The sequence below is a fragment of the Passer domesticus genome, chromosome 2, assembly GCF_036417665.1.
Source record: "Passer domesticus isolate bPasDom1 chromosome 2, bPasDom1.hap1, whole genome shotgun sequence".
Classification (NCBI taxonomy): Eukaryota; Metazoa; Chordata; class Aves; order Passeriformes; family Passeridae; genus Passer; species Passer domesticus.
The window spans coordinates 122,639,225-122,657,315 of NC_087475.1; the positions used below are offsets into that span (position 1 = coordinate 122,639,225).

Genomic DNA, 18,091 nt, shown 5'->3' on the forward strand with positions numbered 1-18,091 from the left:
AGGCATGTAAAGGAGGACAGTAAGAACAAAATACCCTGTGTCTAGTTGCAAAGGACCACCTATAAGAAGGCATTTGATTTTTTTTTTTTAAAAATCCCTTTTTAATGCCAGCTAAAGGGTAATTTGAAAGTGAAGGACATTTTGCTCCTCTGGGGAGCTAATTACTGCAACAAGCACAGCCCAAACAGGCGAAGATGAATGTAACTCACACAGCACAACACCAATCCTGGCAGCTCACTTTGGTTAACTCGCACAGCTTGGCCAGATAAGGCACACACATGTTTCATGGAGGTAGCCAAGCTGCTGAGACAGACTACGAGAGATTAGGACATCTGTGCTAAGGATTTCCAAATTCTACCTTCATACACCAGAGCACAATAGAGACAAACTCCTGCAACCTCACTAGAGAAATAAGAACAATATGAAATATAAAAAATATACCAGAAAAAAAATAGAATTTGGGGATGTAAAATAGGTCCTTGGTGTTCTCACCTGGTTGAGATCACCAATGTTATGGCATTATTTACCTCTGACCCTCCAAACTCCTTTATTTAGCACCAACCCTCCAAAATGCTGCCTAACAGTGGTTCCTTTCTGCAGTGCAGCTAAGTAGCTCATCACAGGACAATTCAGGGTGGAAGGGACCTTGGGGGTCTGTGGTGCAGCTACAGGGTCAAGCAGGGTCAGCTGTAAGGTCAGACAAGGCCACTCAGAGCTTGATCCTGTCAGGTCTTGAAAACCTCCAGAGATGAAGCCTTTGCAACCTTCCAGGACAGGCTGAACTGCTTATTTCGATTTTTGCCCTGCTGTTGCTCATCTGCAAAAAGCCTGGTCTCCCCAGGACACAAGCTGCTCACTCAAGTACAGTGACAAACACTTTTCCCTGTCTCTCAGGTGAAGAAAAAGAAGAAAAATGCAGCACAGAAAGAGAGCCCCCAAAGACTTCTATCAAAACTGGTGGGTCCTTGTCTCTGAGACTGCCATCTCTCTCCTCGACACCTGCCTCAAGCAAAGCCACCTTCAGCCCTGCTGACAGCTGGAATAAACCAGCAGCCACCGAGGTCCACGTGCCCCACATGGAGAGAAGTGGCTGCCCTCAGCCAGGTTGCCAGGAGCAGACTGTGCTCTCCCAAATCCAAACTGTGACGTGACTTTCTCCCTCTGCTCTGTGCACTGACAGATCACGTATGGCAGCACTTGACAAAGAAGAAGGGAAGCTGCTGGCAACAAGCAGCAGCAGCTGGTATGGGAAAATAAAAGTTCTTTTTTTTTCTTGCCCGCTACACTCTTTCACACAGCAGAGAGATCCTGGAGGCTTTTGGTGGCAAGTTCAACAAAAGAGACCTGCTTTCTTCTCTTGAAGGTTTGTCTGAGTCACACACAGCTCCCTTCTTTCTAGTGCTAAGTGTCTGGCCTGCATAAACCTTTCTTCCACCTCCCATGTCACCAAAGCCTCTCAGACACACCCTACACGTGTCCACCCTGTCCCAGCCACAGGCTTGCAAGTGGCCACACAATTACATGCCACAGCTGCAGGACACAGGGCATCCTGAAGACAAACTCCTAAAGGCATGGTCTAAGTGCCCATGGACCAAGTCCTGGTCTGCAGAGAGCTGCAAGTGCCTTGGGAGCATTAGGAGACAAGACCCCACCACGCAGAGCCACAGCCAGCCCTGACCTCAGGCAGAGATGCAGATGCCTCTTCACCCATCAGTGCCCCTGCCCTCCACCAACTCCCAAGCTTGGCATGGTGTAGAAACTCCACTACAATGGGGCTACCAGCAACAAAACACACAGAGCCCCTGGGAGCCATCACAGGTAATGCAGGACACAGGAGAACAGGGCAGAGGCCAAGGCACCAACACACCCAGGCAGGATGAGACCAGTGAGAAACAGCAGAGAGCCAAAGTGTGACCAGGCTGACACTGAATAGCACCTAGCCTCTCTGCCCTCTGTGACCTAAGCCTGGCTGGAAGAAGGTCCTGGTGACCATCCCTGCAGGCACTACCAGCAGCTGCACAGCAGCCCCTGCCCACTGCAAAGGCAGCTGTGTTCGAGTGCTCCTTGTTTCTCAAGTCTGCACTGACATTGCTTCTTCCCAGCCTGTGGTACCGTGGGGACTGTGGTCTCCTCCCATCCAAACCCCTTTCATTTTTTTGCTTTAACTTGTTTAGGATTGATGCTGTACAGCTGCTTCCCCCAAAATAAAGACTAAAAGACCTGCCACCTCCTCAAGTGCTTTGAAACCGTTCTCCCGCTCTATCGCTACCTGTTTAAGAAAAACCTCAAAGCTAGATTTCTTCCCTCAAATCACTTACTCTGAAAAAGATCTCAACGTTTTTGGGAGCACAGATGAAAAAACACTGAGATAAAAGTCTGAAACTTCTGAAGAGGTTAGACCTGGGCCTCTTCACTGTTATCTAAGCGAGGGTACAGGCACACAAACAATTCATCGCAGAGATACAGTGGAGTACAAATTTGCAGTGACTCACGCTCTTTGAAGGAATTGCCATGTGCTCAGTTCTACCCTGCAGCAAAACACAAGTTTACCCATCAACAGGAGAAGCACAAACCAGCACCTCAATTTGCATAGCACTCCTGCAGCTTCACCAACTAAATTACTGTGCAGAAACCTCCTCTTCTGCCCATATTTCAAGAGTTAAGAGATAATTCCAATGCCAACCTGGAAATACTGTTGTCTTGTCAGTGGTGATCCTGTACTTCTGGGATGCTGCTTTCCTTCACCTGCAAATTCTTTGCTGTCTCTTAACTTCTTAAAAAAAAGTACATATAGCCAGCAACAAGCAGAACTCCAATACAACTGTGTGCATTGTCCCCAGATCCATGATTTAATCAGCCCAATTTAAATTTTGTAACTCCCCTCTTCAATACACTCAACTGTCTTCCCAATTCAACCACAAAGTCAAAATTCCCACCAGTTGCTTAGAAGCCTGATAGGGCAAGTCTCCAAAAGCAGCCAAGTTTACAGCCACTAGTGCCTACCTCAAGTCTAACATGTAAGATCTCTCTCTAGTCAACATAGAGAACGATGCACTTAATTTAAACTGCTCTCTAGATTTGTCTTTTTCTGCCTTCTGATGGCAGATGTTGCCTGGACATCTACTTTAGGCACTGAGTCTGGTGTTAAACAGGTGGCAGACAACTCATGAGATCTTCCAAAATATTTTCCTGCCACCCTGAGTAAAAGAGCATGAACTAGTCTCAGCAATTCTGTGTCAGTCTCAGGGAACTAAAATGTGAAGGCAAACAACGGAGTTGCAGACTTTGTACATGGGCTAATCCTTTTCCATACATCAGTCACAAGGCCATGGATCCACAACATTCTGAAGAGCTGTACCCCTTCTCTTTTTTTTTTACCCCACCTCTCTCAGCACCTGAAACTCAGTCTGAGATGTCCTAAATTCTTCTCCTAACACATCACACAGCCCAAGCACAACTCCATCATCCCAAAGATGCAGCTCAGAGGGGGATGAGAAGAGAAGCAGTAAGACACAGAAAGGCTTGTTTTTGAAGCAATTGAAGACTGCTGAAGAAGATTAAGCCTTGGTACACATGCTCGAATGGCAGAAGGCCTTTGAACCACATGACTGGCCTCATTCCTAGCTTCAGTGAGATTAGCACTTGTGTTGCATGCCTAAAATTCAGATAAGAGCCCCACAGAGTGCCTGGGGAGCACTTCTTACTCCAGGCCATCACAGACATCAGGTCCTCAAAGCAGTGCTAGACTGTGGCCAAAGTCTCAGTGAGGGAAAAGGAATCTGAAGCAGTGACATTAATAATGGCAGAGGGACAACTACCCATGCTTGCTGGACTTTCAAGCCAAACTGGCATGTCTCTGAAGCTGACAAGATTATTTTTTAGCAGCCTCAGAGCCCTGGAGACACAGCCTTCAACAATGCTCACATGGCAGAAGCAGAGCACATCCCAGCTGCTGCACTGCAAGCTGAAATGCCCCACTGCAGACGGCAGCCCCACGTGCTGCTGCACCAGTGTCCCAAGCAGCTCCCCCATCACAGGGCTGTATCATGTAGGTGGAAAAGAGGAGAAACTTCTCCTTCAGCTCTTTCCTCAAACCACAGGACACAACAATTCCAAGGTCCCAGAGCAGCAAACCTAAAATCAACACTGCTTCAAAGCCATCCACTTCACACATAAGTGGAGAGAATAGAGATGCTAACAAACCTGTCTCCCTTCAGGCTTTGCTGCTGCCAGAAAAGAACCACTCAATCTAATGAGTCAATTAAAATTTCATAACTGGATTCATAACTGGAAAAAAAAGTTTGGTTCTTTTTCCGAGAAAATGAGAACAGTAACTCTTTTCTGTACCTCTTCTTGCATACTGTCTGCAGAAACAAAATCAGCCTGAAAAACCCCAACCTATAGCTGAGACAGGAAAACAGAAAGGACCTGTGGTCTGCCCAGCTCTGCAGAGAGGAGCCCATTTCCCCAGAAGGACTTAAGGGTCCAAAAAAGTTGAAGTCAGCAGCACTTCCCATAAATGAGAGGCAGAAGGAAGGCTCTCTGTAAGGGCATTCTGTCTATAGGTCATTGCTGGAAGCACTCTGAAAAATATAGTTTCTGTCAGGAGTTTGGCTAACCCACAGAAGGGAACCTACACAGATGCACATGCTCAAAATGCAAGTGACCCTAAGTCATTTCCAAAGTGAATTTTCCGAAATGAATTAAGCTAAACCAAATTAGGGCTCAAAATCCTGAGTGCAAACATCCATGAAGGGGCATAATGTGATTTAACTAATCCACTAAAGTTACTTTAGATCAATTTTCTTGAGTATCTCTGACACATGTAAGCCCCAAAGCCAATGTCCTCCAAGCACTGTTCATGGGTGTCTACAGACTCCCAAATCTTATTGGTTTGTAGCTGTGGAAAGGGAAGGACAGAGCAAAACCAGATCAACCCAGCCATGGCTCCCAAACTCTTGGGAGAGCAGTGGAGGAGCTTCCTACTGCCCAGCCACTGGATATGCTGACTGTGCTCAGCTCCAGCTCTTTGGCAGAGCCACCCAGAACCCATCCAACCCCACCCTGTCCCCAGGCACGTTTTTTCAGTGGGTGTTGGTTTCAATGGGTTTCACTCCCCAAGGTGACTTAACAAAAGCAGCGCTGACTCAGTCTTGTTTAAACTGCAGTGGGAACTGCAAATCCAGACACCTAAAGCAAATTACAGACCTGCAAATAAAAAATAGAATACTCAGGCATCTACCCCCCAACCACTCATGAACATCAGATGGCAAAAAAGGCACCTAAATAAGCACCTACATCCATGCTGTGGAGCTTCACCTGGGAGAGCGGCTGGGCTGGAGGCAAGAAGCTCAACCCAAAGGAAGGCTATTGTGATTGCAATCATATCCTGGCTCCTTTCACACTGGATTTCTTGTGTCAACACAGCCTGAACCTGCGACACCACCACGGGCTGGATAATGTCAAAGTGGTTTCCAAGCTGCAGCCTCACAGACACCTAAGGAAAGCAAGCCTGCTTGCTGTCTGTGGGCTTGAATTTGCTAGAGGGGTGTCTGTGTTGCACAGGAACTCTTTTAGTAGTTTTTCAGCCAAAGAGTTGGATGGAAGCTATTTGACTGCTGTTAGCTGAGTTAGACACTTCAAATACTGCTTTGAGATACAGAAAGCAAGCAGAAGCTTGAAAAGGTCAAATCATCTAGTCAAAGAGGTGCCATGGAAATACTCCAGATTTTAAAGTACCTGTTTTTGATTTTTCTAACACAAACCCCCAAAAAAATAATTCCCAAACCAGCTTCTCCACACTCATCTACAGACAGCTCAATCTGCTCAGTGGTTTCAGGACGTACTCAGCACTGCTGTAAGAGCCTGATGATGACCATCTCTCCTGTTCCCTTTTATCTGCTGCTCATTACTACTCCTCTCTTCCCTGCTCAGTTATTTTACCACCTTTGGCAAGCAGCTCTGTGGTCTGTGACTTGTGCCATCTGACAGACTCCCTGCTCCCTTCCCTCTCTGTAAATCAGTCCCACATCTGCCTTGCTTTCAGCCATGGCTTCAAACGTTCCTCTGCCCAGCCGGCTGCCTGGTATCTCATTTTTATAAAGGCCTTATTAGTGAAGAAAGCTCGCTATTTCCTGTGCCTCTATACCTTGATTTCCAGCAATTCACACCACTGTGCCACCCGCTCTCCCTCACAGGATTTTTATGGTTGTGTTCAAGGGTCTCAGGACGAGGGAAGAGATGAGAATCTTGACTCCATGTTTCAGAAGGCTGATTTATTATATTATGTTATTATATTAAAATGCTATACTAAAAAGAATAGAGAGAAAGGATCTATCAGAAAGCTCGAAAGGAATATGAAAGGAATGGAAACAAAACCTCGTGACTCTCAGAGTCCAACACAGCTGCATCTTTGATTGGTTATTAAGTAGAAACAATTCACATGGAAAAATCACAGATGCACCTGTTGGTAAACAATGTCCAGACCACATTCCACAGCCATCAGATAGTTGTTTACATTTCTTTTCTGAGGCTTCTCAGCTAGGAGAAAAAATCCTAGCAAAGGGTTTTCACAAAAATATCGCGGTGACAGGTATTTATCTGGCAGACCACACCGCACACGTGGGGCGGAAAGCTCTGCCACCCCACCGGCCCAGCCACGCAGCACAGCTTACCCACGAGGTCCATCTTGGCGCTGTAGCTGCCGAAGTACCTCTCGTCGGTGTTGGGCGTGTGGCACTCGTACTGGCCGGCGTCGCGCTCCTGCAGCTCGGTGATGTGCAGCAGCACGGCGTCCCCCTGCAGCCGCTCCACGAAGATGCCGCGGCCGCGCACGCGCTGCGTGTAGATGGCGTAGGGGAACGAGGGGTCCATGGTGCTGACGATCTGCACCTCCCGCTCGGGGGCCGAGGGCAGGTAGATGGACCACTGGAAGTTCTGCTCCGCCGGGCCCTGGTAGCCGCTCACCTTGCACCACAGGGTGACGTGGGACCCCTCCGTGCGGTACAGGGGGCCCTGCTGCACCGTCACTTGCCGCTGGGCCAGCGCCATGCCTGGGGGAGGAGAGGAGCCCAGCGTTACTGACCAGCAGGCAACCCCCACACCTACACACAGGTACGTCCCTGGACAAAGCAAGCCCCACAGCCCATTTTACATCCAGCACATCAGGCTCCCCCCGAGTCACACTGTAGAATTCTTGCTGACTCAATGGAAGTGTTTTAAAAAACACCCCATGAAAAGAAGCAGCTCTGAGGTAACACAAACCCCTTGTTTGGAAGCGGTAAGAACCCAGGCGTGAAAGGGCAATGCACCACGCAGTAACAAATCAGAAACTCAAGGTGACAGGTCTTTGTTTTCAGTACTTTTACTTTCCAACTTATCACCCCATGGAGAGAGGCCAGGGGGCTACACTCCCTCTCCTCTGGCTGCTGGGCCACCCAACTCCAACGCCCCAGGCACTCATCCTCCATCAGCAAACCTGCCAGAGGCTTCAGCTGGTACAAAACTCCCTTCTTCTTCCTCAAACCCAGCACACCTTCTCCATTCTCTCTCATAAAGGCCCACTGAGAAATATCAGGTTTCCGGCACTGCCTTCCCAAGCCAATTTGCAAGGTGTGCATGTAGCACATAACAAACCCAATTAAGGTTAATGGAAGGAGTGGGCACTTTACACTAAAGCTCAGTGCCCCTGGCTCTGAAGCCAGGGCCCAGTGCCCTGGCTGCACAGAGGCAAAGGCGTGAGGCACAAAACAAAGCCAGCCCCGCAGCACGGCGACGGCGATCCGCCGTATTTTTACACAGATTATGGATGGCCGGCCCTTGGGCTCATGGCACATTACCAGCACAGCCCTCCAGGGGCCAGATAAATTACAGCAATCTATCTTGTTTGTTGCTACATCAAAGGCTCGAGGTCTGGAGACCACGGTGGGTGTTCATCGGTTATTGAGTTACCAGCAGCATGCACACATGGCAAGGCCAATCACCCTGGCTTCTGTGACTGCTTGCTTGCCATCATAAAACAGCAATAAGCCGATTTAAAGCAGGTCCTGCATAATCACGTTTGCAAATTTCATCCTCTCTCTGCGTCTGTGTGTTGGGGGTTCCCCCCCTCCTCTAATTTTCAATAACAATGCTCAAGTCTAGAAAAGAATTTAAGCTTTCAAAAACTGGCATCCTGCAGGTGAAGAGGTAGCCTTGAATCTGAGGTTTATTGATTCAATCCTGCCCTCTGAACATCAATGTCCAGAAACGAAGTTTTTCTCCACAGCCAGCCTGGACTGGAGCCAGGAGAGATGGTTCTTAGCAGCTTAAAACAAATTGTGAAAAATGGGTTCAGCACATCCATCAGGGCATGCAGCTGAACAGATGGAGTGCAATTCAAACTATTAACTTGGGCTCAGCTTGCTGCTGCTCCAAATTATGTTTCTTTTTACTCTTTATGAAATAATGTGATTTAAGGGGAGGACGGGGAAAGCTAGCACATTTGAAACAAACAGGGAGAGGAACAACAGAGGCAAACACTCCCCCACTGTTTGCTGTACCAATCTCTTCATCCCAAGGAAAGATACTGCTAGAGACAACTAACACATCTACGGTGCAGGCAGCCTCTTCTCTCACCCCACAAAGGCCAAAGGACAAAGCAAATATTACAGCCTTTGAAGTGAACTGTTTTCAAAGCAGCAGGAAGGACAAGATCTTTATTACACGCCTAAAGACAGCTCATAAGACAATTTCTGTATGCACATGTAGCCTCGCTACAGCACACACGTATCCCACTTGCAATGACAATTAAAACTGCACCACAAGGCAAATATGCAGTGGTAGGAATTAGAAGTTCCACACACAACACTCCATCAGGTATTTCTCAGCTAAGCGCACAACTTGTTTATCAGGCTTTTAACATGGTGCTGGATTTTTTGCATAAGAGTTTTCCAGCTATCTAGTTAAAAAATATCATTTTATCAGAGATGGGTATCGGACTTTCCAGAGCTCACTGGAAGACCACAACCCTGGGGACCCACAGCACAGATTTTTGGTAGATGTCAAATCTAACCACTCTCACTGACATGAGCTTCCTTCTTCCCTTGCCAGTGGCTTTTAGGATCACCACGGTAAGTCTAACCTGGAGTCCTCCTCTAGGTTCTAAAGAGACCCACTTTCTACATTCCTCTTCTTCTATTTCCCCCTGAACTGGGTTGCTGCACCTTCCTAAAGCAGCCAAAAGTGAGGGAGTTAAGAGCCAAAGGGCTCCTTGCCTCCAGTTCTGGCTGCAGCAGCCTAAGAAGCTGAGGGACAGAAGGAGACAGTGCAGAAAAATTCCTGCCCAGCTCCAGAGTGGACAGAAAACAAAACAGTCAGGCTTTTGCTGCAACTTGCAGCAGGCTGCTGTCCCAGAGGTGAGACACAAAGGCTCAGAAGCTGGATGAACAGGCTGGATCTCCAGAGGAGCAGGGAGCAGCACATCCTCAGTGCTGTTCCCTGTGCCTGGCTGCAAACTCCTGCTCCAACACAGGTGGGCACAAATGCTTCTCAACACTTAAATCCCAAACAGCAGAAGTACTTCCCCAAAAATATTTTAATCAAGAAAGGAAAGAAGAAAAACAATCAGCCTGAGGCAGACATCCACCAGTACATGTTGTGCTACCTTTTGCATGATGTTTGGCATTTTGCAAGCTCTGGGAATTGCTATATCCACGTCACACAGTATTAAGAAGAGAACTGCATTTCTTAGTGAGCAAGTGCTCTGATTAGCAAAAATAACATGTCTGAGATCCCATTTAAACTCTTATCACTCCCTCTTGAAGTGAGAGAAGAACTCGCTACAGGAGGAGCTGTGTGCTCCACACCTTCCCTAGGACACCCAGGAGACAGTGATGGTGGCATTTGGCTGGTACTGCACGGGCACAGCTGGCTTTTAATTGCAAATCCAATATAATTTACTGACAACACAAGGGCTGATAGGGAGGAGGTAGAGAGCCAAGTGCTACTTTAAAATTAATAAGAAATTGCAGGTTTGTGCATCTGTTTTTTTTCCAAAACACAGCAAATCCCATGTGACAAGGAGGAAGCCATCCCCTGATCCTTATCCCCTATGGATCCGTGCTATTGTTGCCAGCCTTTTGAGCCAGGAGCAAGCCAAACAACAGCCAGGCAGCTACCAGCTTATGCATCTCCCAAGCCCTGGAGGGGGATAAAAGCAGTGGCAAGAGAGGGCAGGGCAGCCAGGTGATTAGACTGAGGCAGCAAGGGACAGTGGAGGACCCAGGAACACCAGACACCCAGTCCCTGCAGCTGCCCTATGCCACCTCTCCCAGCAGGGCCACTGCAAATGTCACAGGAAACAGCTCTGAAAAGCACAGGAAAGGCAAGACAAAAATGCTATGTCAGAGTCACACAGCCATTCAAGTCCCCCTTGTCACATCACAGCCAGGATTTCAATGCTTCTCCAAGAAAGAAAGGAGCAAAAAAGGAGCATCAAGCATCCCTGCCAGCCAGGCATCTCCCCCAGCAGTGCTGCAGCTCAGCTTTTGAGTACATGGTGTCTTTGCAAAATCTGTACCCTCAGAGCAATCTCAGATGATTTTGGCAAGATCTGACCTTTCCAAAGGGACACACAGAGCTCGGAACTCAGGTTTTCCACACACAACTGGTCATTTCAGGTGCCTGATCTGAAGTACTTTGAAGATGCCCCATTTCAGAAAGTGCCAAACATTTACCTTCTGGGAAGGAGGTCCCTTTCAGAAGAACATGTGTGCAAAATTTTAGCTGAGAACATTGACTCAAGGCTTATTGCAAAGGACAGGTGGGTGTAATAAAAGGATGCCTGAGCACACAAAAACTCAGCCACAGCATTGACAGCTCAAAAGAATAAATAAAAACTCATGACAGAATGATGAAGAGCCTCTTGCACAAATATTCCCCCCATCTCAGACCATATGGGTTATGTCTGCACCATATCCAAAACCGCTGCAGCAGTTGCACCAAGTTATCTATCAAAGACAGATATAAATAATCACTGCCAGTAGTCATTTAATCTGAAGGAGAAACTTGAGCTCTTATGAGTATTATCCTGGGTCTCTGATCACTAGGCAGCAACAAAAAAAGTCATGATATACATATCTTCTTGGTATAGATATCTTCTATAAGCTCTAGGGTTAACAGTGATGAACACCAAATGGATTACATGGTTTGAGGGGATATTTCTACCCCTGCAGCTTTACAGAAGTTTTCCTTCACTGAGAATCTCTAAAGTACTATTTGTCAATAACTGACAATATTAATCCTAAATTTCCTTTAAAAATTACTTTATGCCTTTGACTACAGTTGTTAGACAGAAAACATTTCCAAGGAGATCCCTCTCCCTTTCACAAACACACAACACGCATCTGGGTTTTGTTGTTGTCGCTATTGTTTGTTCAACTTACAGGCACTCCTGAAAAAGTGTCAAGAGAGGAACAATGATGATAAACACTAGGGAATGGCTTCTCTGTCAGAAATAATGGAGTCTGGAGGAAAAAAAAAAAGGTGACTTGAAGGGGATCTGGTAAAGGTTTTTTCACAAATATATATACCATGGCAAAGATGGTCAAGAATTTGACCCTTTACCATCTCTTCTAGTTTAAATACCAAGGGCCATCAACTGAAACTGGTCAGATCCAGATTTATAACAAGGGAGGCAGTTTGAACACAGCAGACCTGTGAACGCCCTTGCCAAAGGACACTGTGAGTATGGAAAAAATTTACATGGGTCAAAATATGAGTGGGACAAGCACATGAAAGAGGGCTACCAAACAGGTAAATCACACCAGGTTCATAAGGCTCCCAAAACAAGCTACAATTGCACAGCTACCTGCCTACAGCTTTTTGAGCCTGGATGCTGAGCAAGGTGCAGGATTTACTCTGAATAGTACAGCTGTCCTTGTGCCCCCTTTCACAACCCATGTACTCTTCAACAACGTGGATCACATCTGGTCTGCAGACTATGCCTTGGTTACACTACAACAGAAGCTAAAAAAGGTACTATTTTGGCTTCTTCTCCAAGACCATGACTATTTCTGCTCTGAACAACCACACTGGTTCCCTCAAAACATCCTTAGACCTGACATGGGAGCTTGTGCCCCTGTGCAGGGCAGGAGAGGGAAGGGGAGCGTGCACAAATCCTACTTGGCTATGACAAATTAGCATCTGCAGCAGACCACAGGACCTGGCAGAAAGTCCCCAGTAATGAAGACAATTCAGACCTAAGTGCTAAAGGGCAGTTATGCTAAAGAGTCTAACTCTGAGCTGCAGAGATGCTCCAGGCAAGCTCAAGCCAAGAGCAGGTGCAAGTGCACCACAGGCTGTGGCCACTGCTGCCCTCCTGCAGGCCTGAGGGGAGCTGCAGGAGCCCAGGCTGACCACCCAGCTGGCCACTGCCCTCCAGTGCATGGCATGGTGCCATCTAAGGTGAGGAAAGTACCAGCAGACCTCCCCCTGCAGCTCCCCGTGTCCTGCTGCCCAGGAGCTGCAGGCTGCGGCATCCTCAGTGCTCTGACTCCCCTGCCCCAAAGCAGCAGCACTGCACAAGCCTCTGCTGCCAGTGAATTACTCAGGGACAGTTAGCATCCTGCCACCTCATATTCCCTCTTAAATCAGATTAATTTTTTTCAGCCTCACTTATGCACGAGGCTTCCCAGGGGATGGTCCTTCCTCTCTCCCTTCTGTCACCCACAGAGCTTGTAGACACTTCTTGCCAAACCCAGCCCATTACTTAGTCCCTGCTTTTCCCCTGGACTCCACAGCATAGCTGACACCCACAAAACAGTCATTCATTTCAAGAAGGCTCTTCCAAACTCACCATTGTCCAGCCACTGAGAACACTTCCCCAAGCAACCATAATTTTTTTTTGCCATGGGCTGAAGGCTAATAAAAGCTCTGAGGGAGACACTCTGCCTCACACGGCAACACCAAAGCAGAGACAATCTTCTAGCAACACACACCTGCTTTTCTGTGAAGTCTCCTGTTAAGGCACACAACCAAAAATTAGGTTTGAGCCTAATTTTTGCATAAATGAGTCACAGCAGGAACAATCTCCATACACTGCAACCTGCTGCCAGATGGATAAAAACAATGCTATCAGAAGAAAACATGTGGTAAACCCCCACCATTCCCCCAATTCCTCATTCTGGGAAAATACAGTGTTTTCTTGGGGTATTTTTTCTCATGCCAAGAGAGCTCAGTGTACTGAAAGGCTGGCTGGAGCCACCTGCAGAACAACTCTGTCCCTGTCCTCCACCCTTTTGCTTTCATGTTTAAATGGTGCAACCAAAAGGATGCCTGATCCCCTATCCTCCCCTTCCTCCACTCCTGCCACCATCCCACCACCCCCAGCACATGGACCATCTTTCCTAAACCATCTCATAAAGCTATTCATTCCTCATTCGAATTCTTCCCACTGCTGAGCCAACTAAGGATGGCTAAGTGGCGAGGTCAGCCAGGAGCAATTTATACAATAATTGGTATGGAAATATCAGAATCAGTGGGGAAATATCAAAGCATGGGCAAAGCAGACAGGAGCTGCCAGTGAAGCTCTTTGTTCTTCCAACACCACTGCCTTCCCTCGCCTCTGCTCGCTGCTCCGTCTCACAGCCGCTCACATCCACAGCAGATGTTTACTGCCTTTTCAGAAAAATGTTTTCAATAAATATGAAAGAGATGGCATTTCTTTTAATCACCATAGATTGCTGTGGCCTGTGACTAGCTTCCCAAGTTCTGACTGTAAAAGAGGTCTTGTACCTCTGCTATAAATATGCATCCAGTCAGACATCCGACCCCCTCGCCAAGATCAGAGCCGTTTCTACATCCTTTGGTTCTTCTCAGATCTGGCCCTTATATTGACAGAAGACTTCCTTATTTTCCCCAGTATGGCATTGGTATTCTGCAGATGCACAGTGTAAAATGTGATCTGCCCTTGTGATTTCTTCCACCCCCTTTTTTAAGCAAACTGCATCCTATATGGATGTCACATTCCTCTAACTGCTCCTTCCCTGTTCTACAATTAGGCATATTAAAATATGCTAGTTTTAACACCACCTTAGAACAGCAGATTCTTAAGCCACAGATCAAGGTTGCTGTATTACTACAACCTCTAAACTTCTAAAAATGCTGAAAGGATTAAATAATATTTAATTATCTACGTTGGACCCTGCGAAAACAAAAAACAATAGGCTTGGACTTGAAAAGTGGAAATTCAGACTGGTCATGGGAGCTAGCTAAATGCTCCATTTCCCAGAAGCTAGGAAAGTGAGGCACCAGAGAGACTGCTCTGTGAGACTGAGGCATCTTACACTATAGCTTCCTCTAACAGACACTCACTTTCTTCAAGGATACCATAAGGCAGAGATGAACCTGCCCCAGGGGATGCATGACACAAGATCTCCCTGCTCTTACAGTTCTATCATTCTCAATCATCCCACCAGAAAGTATATTTAAAGTTACTTTGCTGCACAGAAGCCTGAAACTACCCTTTAATCTAGTACAGCTTTACTTTGAAAAGTCAAAGTACTCAGCATCCAGAAGCCAGCCAGACACGTCTGTGGTCAGAAAAAAGAGCAATACCCATAATAACCAAAGGAAAGGGGATGGCTGGGCAGTCCTTCTGCACACAGATCCCCAAGCTCTGGAGCTCGTGGTGCTCAGCCTCCTTACTTCACAAGGGCTTTGAAGCACTTGGTGGCACAGGATGTACCTGGATGTAAAAGGTAACAACTCATGCTGGTGCACGAGGGACAGACTGAGCTGGCTGCCCTGCTGCTTCAGAGTCATAATGGTAAATGCTGGGGACCCAAAAATCTTCGTGCAACACACCTACTGCTTACTGCAGTTTTATTAATCTCCTGCAAAGATGCTGAGAAAAAAAAGAGTCCCTTATAACCTGCAATCCCTGTATTCACCAAAGTTTTGACTAACCCCACAGAATGCTGGCTCTTTTCTGTACCTAAGGTAGAGCTTGTCCTGTGAAACATTTATTCAACTGTTTCTCTTCCTCCAAGGTCAGCACACGACCTTTGCAGCCCTTTTCCATCTCCCAGATCGGAATGTTCTTCACATACAGTACCACTGCTACCCTTATCACCAAGGGAAGAACAGAGCAGAAGCTCCCTGGCAGATTATGCTTATATTGGGAGTATGCAGGCAGGAAGTGTTGGATTGCCCACGCAGTACTTCTGACTTGCACTGCTCCTCGTGCCTTATCCTTAGGAGTTTCTCCTTCCACACAGCCCACTGAATCCATGCCCTAGTGACTTGTATCACTGCTGCTGGTTCCAGGTCTGGTTAAGCACTACAATACAAAGCAGCATTTACAGCAGCCTGCTGGAATGCCCAAGGCAATGCCTACTTTTATATTTTCCAATGAAAAGCAGTGATGGCTTCATTAGTGCATCCCCAGCCTGAGTTTTGAAGCTGTCACCACACGTACTCCCTGTAAGATTTAGTGCAGACCCGCACAAAAAAGTGAAGTCTCCAAAGATTCCTATGTGTGCTTTTCCTTCTGTTCTTGTAGCTAGCTCTTAAAATACATGTAAGGACACACCATTTACCCTGGTGCCTCTAGTACTGCTCTAAAAGATTCAGCACTGCTATTTTAGTACCAAATCTATGAAGCACCAACACTAAGGAAGCATTCTGGACTGCTGAACCCTTGGTGCTCCCACCAGCCTATCAAGAGGAGGGGGTGAAATGAAATTGTTTTGAGCACCAAAGCTAGGCAGGAAATTTCTGACATAGTTCATTATGCCCTCCAGCCCCTGTATTTCTTTTTATTATCCTTTTTTAGTCTTCAAGTCCTACATGTTCAACGTCTAGGGTCACTCGAAGAATTGTCAAACATTATTCCCTGTGCTATCACTCACTCTCAGACAATAAGAAACTTCATTTTGTTTCACAGTCAATAACGTTTTAATGTCACTTCTTTTTTCGTTTTCCTGCATGCTCTGCGATCCCTTCCAATATTAAAAACCAGAATGTCCCTATTATTGCTGTAATTCACCTCATAACATCCCAGATGCTTAAATACTCTCCCAGGAGAAAAGAGTGTGGAGTCCCAAATCTCACCTTCACATTATCCTTGCCAAAAGGAAACAGCATTTATTACCCAGGCTTTCATTAAAGGAATTCCCTCTCTTTCATGAGAGCTCTTAAAATACATCTGATGTGTGGAGAGCCTGGTTTCTTACCTTCCCTCAAATTTATTTTTCCTAAAGAAAAACAAAGCTTCTTGTTCTCTTTTATTAAAGCATAGGGAGGAAGGACAGACAGACAAGTGCCTCCCTGCATCTCCTAAGAGAAACACCAGTGTTTTGGCCCATCGTTCCACACTCCTTGAAGTTGCTCATTTAGTTTCCTGTCCTTCCCCTTTCTCCAAGTGACTCCAGATTTTCCCTTACTTTGCCAAGGACACCACTTAGGAGTTCAGCACCCTTATTTTTCTCTATAACCTTTATTTGCATCTTTGTCCTTCTGGGCAGGGCTGCAGCATTTCCTTTTCACCTCTAAACTGGAAGCCTCAGGCAGCCATTTATTAATTGCTTAACCCCCAATTGATTACCTTCTAGAGAGAGAAACTTAACAACAATCTGGTAAATATTGACAGGCTGGAAGAGCTGATGACAAAGTGCCCTGCTGCACATTCCTTCCTACCTCCCAGGGCACATCATTCCTCCAGCACTCCAGCTGTATCCTTAGGCTGCTCCCCACCTCCTCTGGAGCACACAGCTCTGCAGAAACAACACTAAAAAATAGTTCTAAAATGTAGTATCTAGAAAAGAATGCAGCTGGGGCAATCTCTCCCTCTTCCTTCTGGCATGCTGAACAAACATTTGTGCCCCTCAGCCATGACCATCAGCAGGAGAGAATATTCAGTTTGCAAGGCAAAGCTGCCATCTTGTATTCCTTCAGCAGAAAGAGCTTTCAGGCAAACAGCAAACTGACTTATCCCCAAAGTCAAGTGTATTGGCTAAAAGCACACATTTCTCCAAGATAGTTTTCCCACCCCACCATAAAGGATCACAGGAATATGAAGTACAGCCATATAGCAGCAGTCAGTTTCCATTTTCTCTCCACAAATTCATCTGGATTCTTCCCTGTTCACTAAGCAGCAGCAAGATGCTGCCTCTCAAAACTTCTGTGATTCAGTCAGCATCCCTGAAAGACAGACAAAGATCCAGGGAGATTCTTCAGCTACCTGCTCCCTCTTATTGCTAATTAAGATGTTAGAACTCCTTGTCTGCATACACTATAATTTATTAGTTTGACATGCTACACAGACTATCAGCAGTTGTCACCAAACTATCAAGGCTCTCATTTCAAATAGGAGGACAGGAGCTTTCTGGCATTTGGAAAGGAAAACAGAGCAAAACAAAACAAAACAAAGGCATGCAGAAGCATTTATGTTACTAATTTTTCCAGGGAGAAAGGTACAGTCATTCCTTTTAAACACAGTACTACTACTAGTGAGTAAAAAGGACAATCATGCAATTCTCCTCCCTGAGGAGGAACAAGCCCATCACCAGGGGGAACGGACCAGCTGGAAAGCACAGGAAAACACTTTTTATACTAAACAAACAAACAAAACCAACACACAACAGTGAGAGGTAACTGCACACTGGCACAGGCTGCTCACAGAGATTGTGGAGTCTCCACCCTGGAGATATTCGAAGCTATCTGGACATGATCCTGAGCAACCTGCAAGTGGCTTGGACCAGATGATCTCCAAAGCTCCCTTCCAACCTCCACTTTTCTGTGAAAGACTCTCCAAAACTGCATTTTCACCACTGCTGTAGACTCAGTTACCTTAGCTCAGCACCAAGCACCTACACAGAGCAACCTCACTGCACCAGCTACAGAGAAAAGGTGGTAAAAACACCCTTAGCCCAGGAGATTCAGTTTAAAAATGTGGTTTCACAATGCAGCTAAGCTGATCTAGGTACCAGCTGCCACAGCAAAAAAGCAGTCTTGCCTTCCCACTCACTTTATTCCTAGCAAAATGCACACACTCCTCTCCCCATGCTTGACCTCTACATGAGCTGAAAAAAGAATGACCCAAGGAAAGAGT

The 18,091-nt window shown here is 46.5% G+C and overlaps 1 protein-coding gene across 2 annotated transcripts in view; it reads right to left on the reverse strand.

The window, feature by feature from the left end:
* Nucleotides 1–18,091, reverse strand: part of IGSF3 (immunoglobulin superfamily member 3) — a 91,749-nt gene that overhangs the window by 57,554 nt on the left and 16,104 nt on the right. For both annotated transcript variants that reach the window (XM_064411020.1, XM_064411019.1), the window contains exon 2: nucleotides 6,675–7,052. In XM_064411020.1, the coding sequence (XP_064267090.1) occupies nucleotides 6,675–7,052 (378 nt within the window). The remainder of the gene's footprint in view (nucleotides 1–6,674; nucleotides 7,053–18,091) is intronic.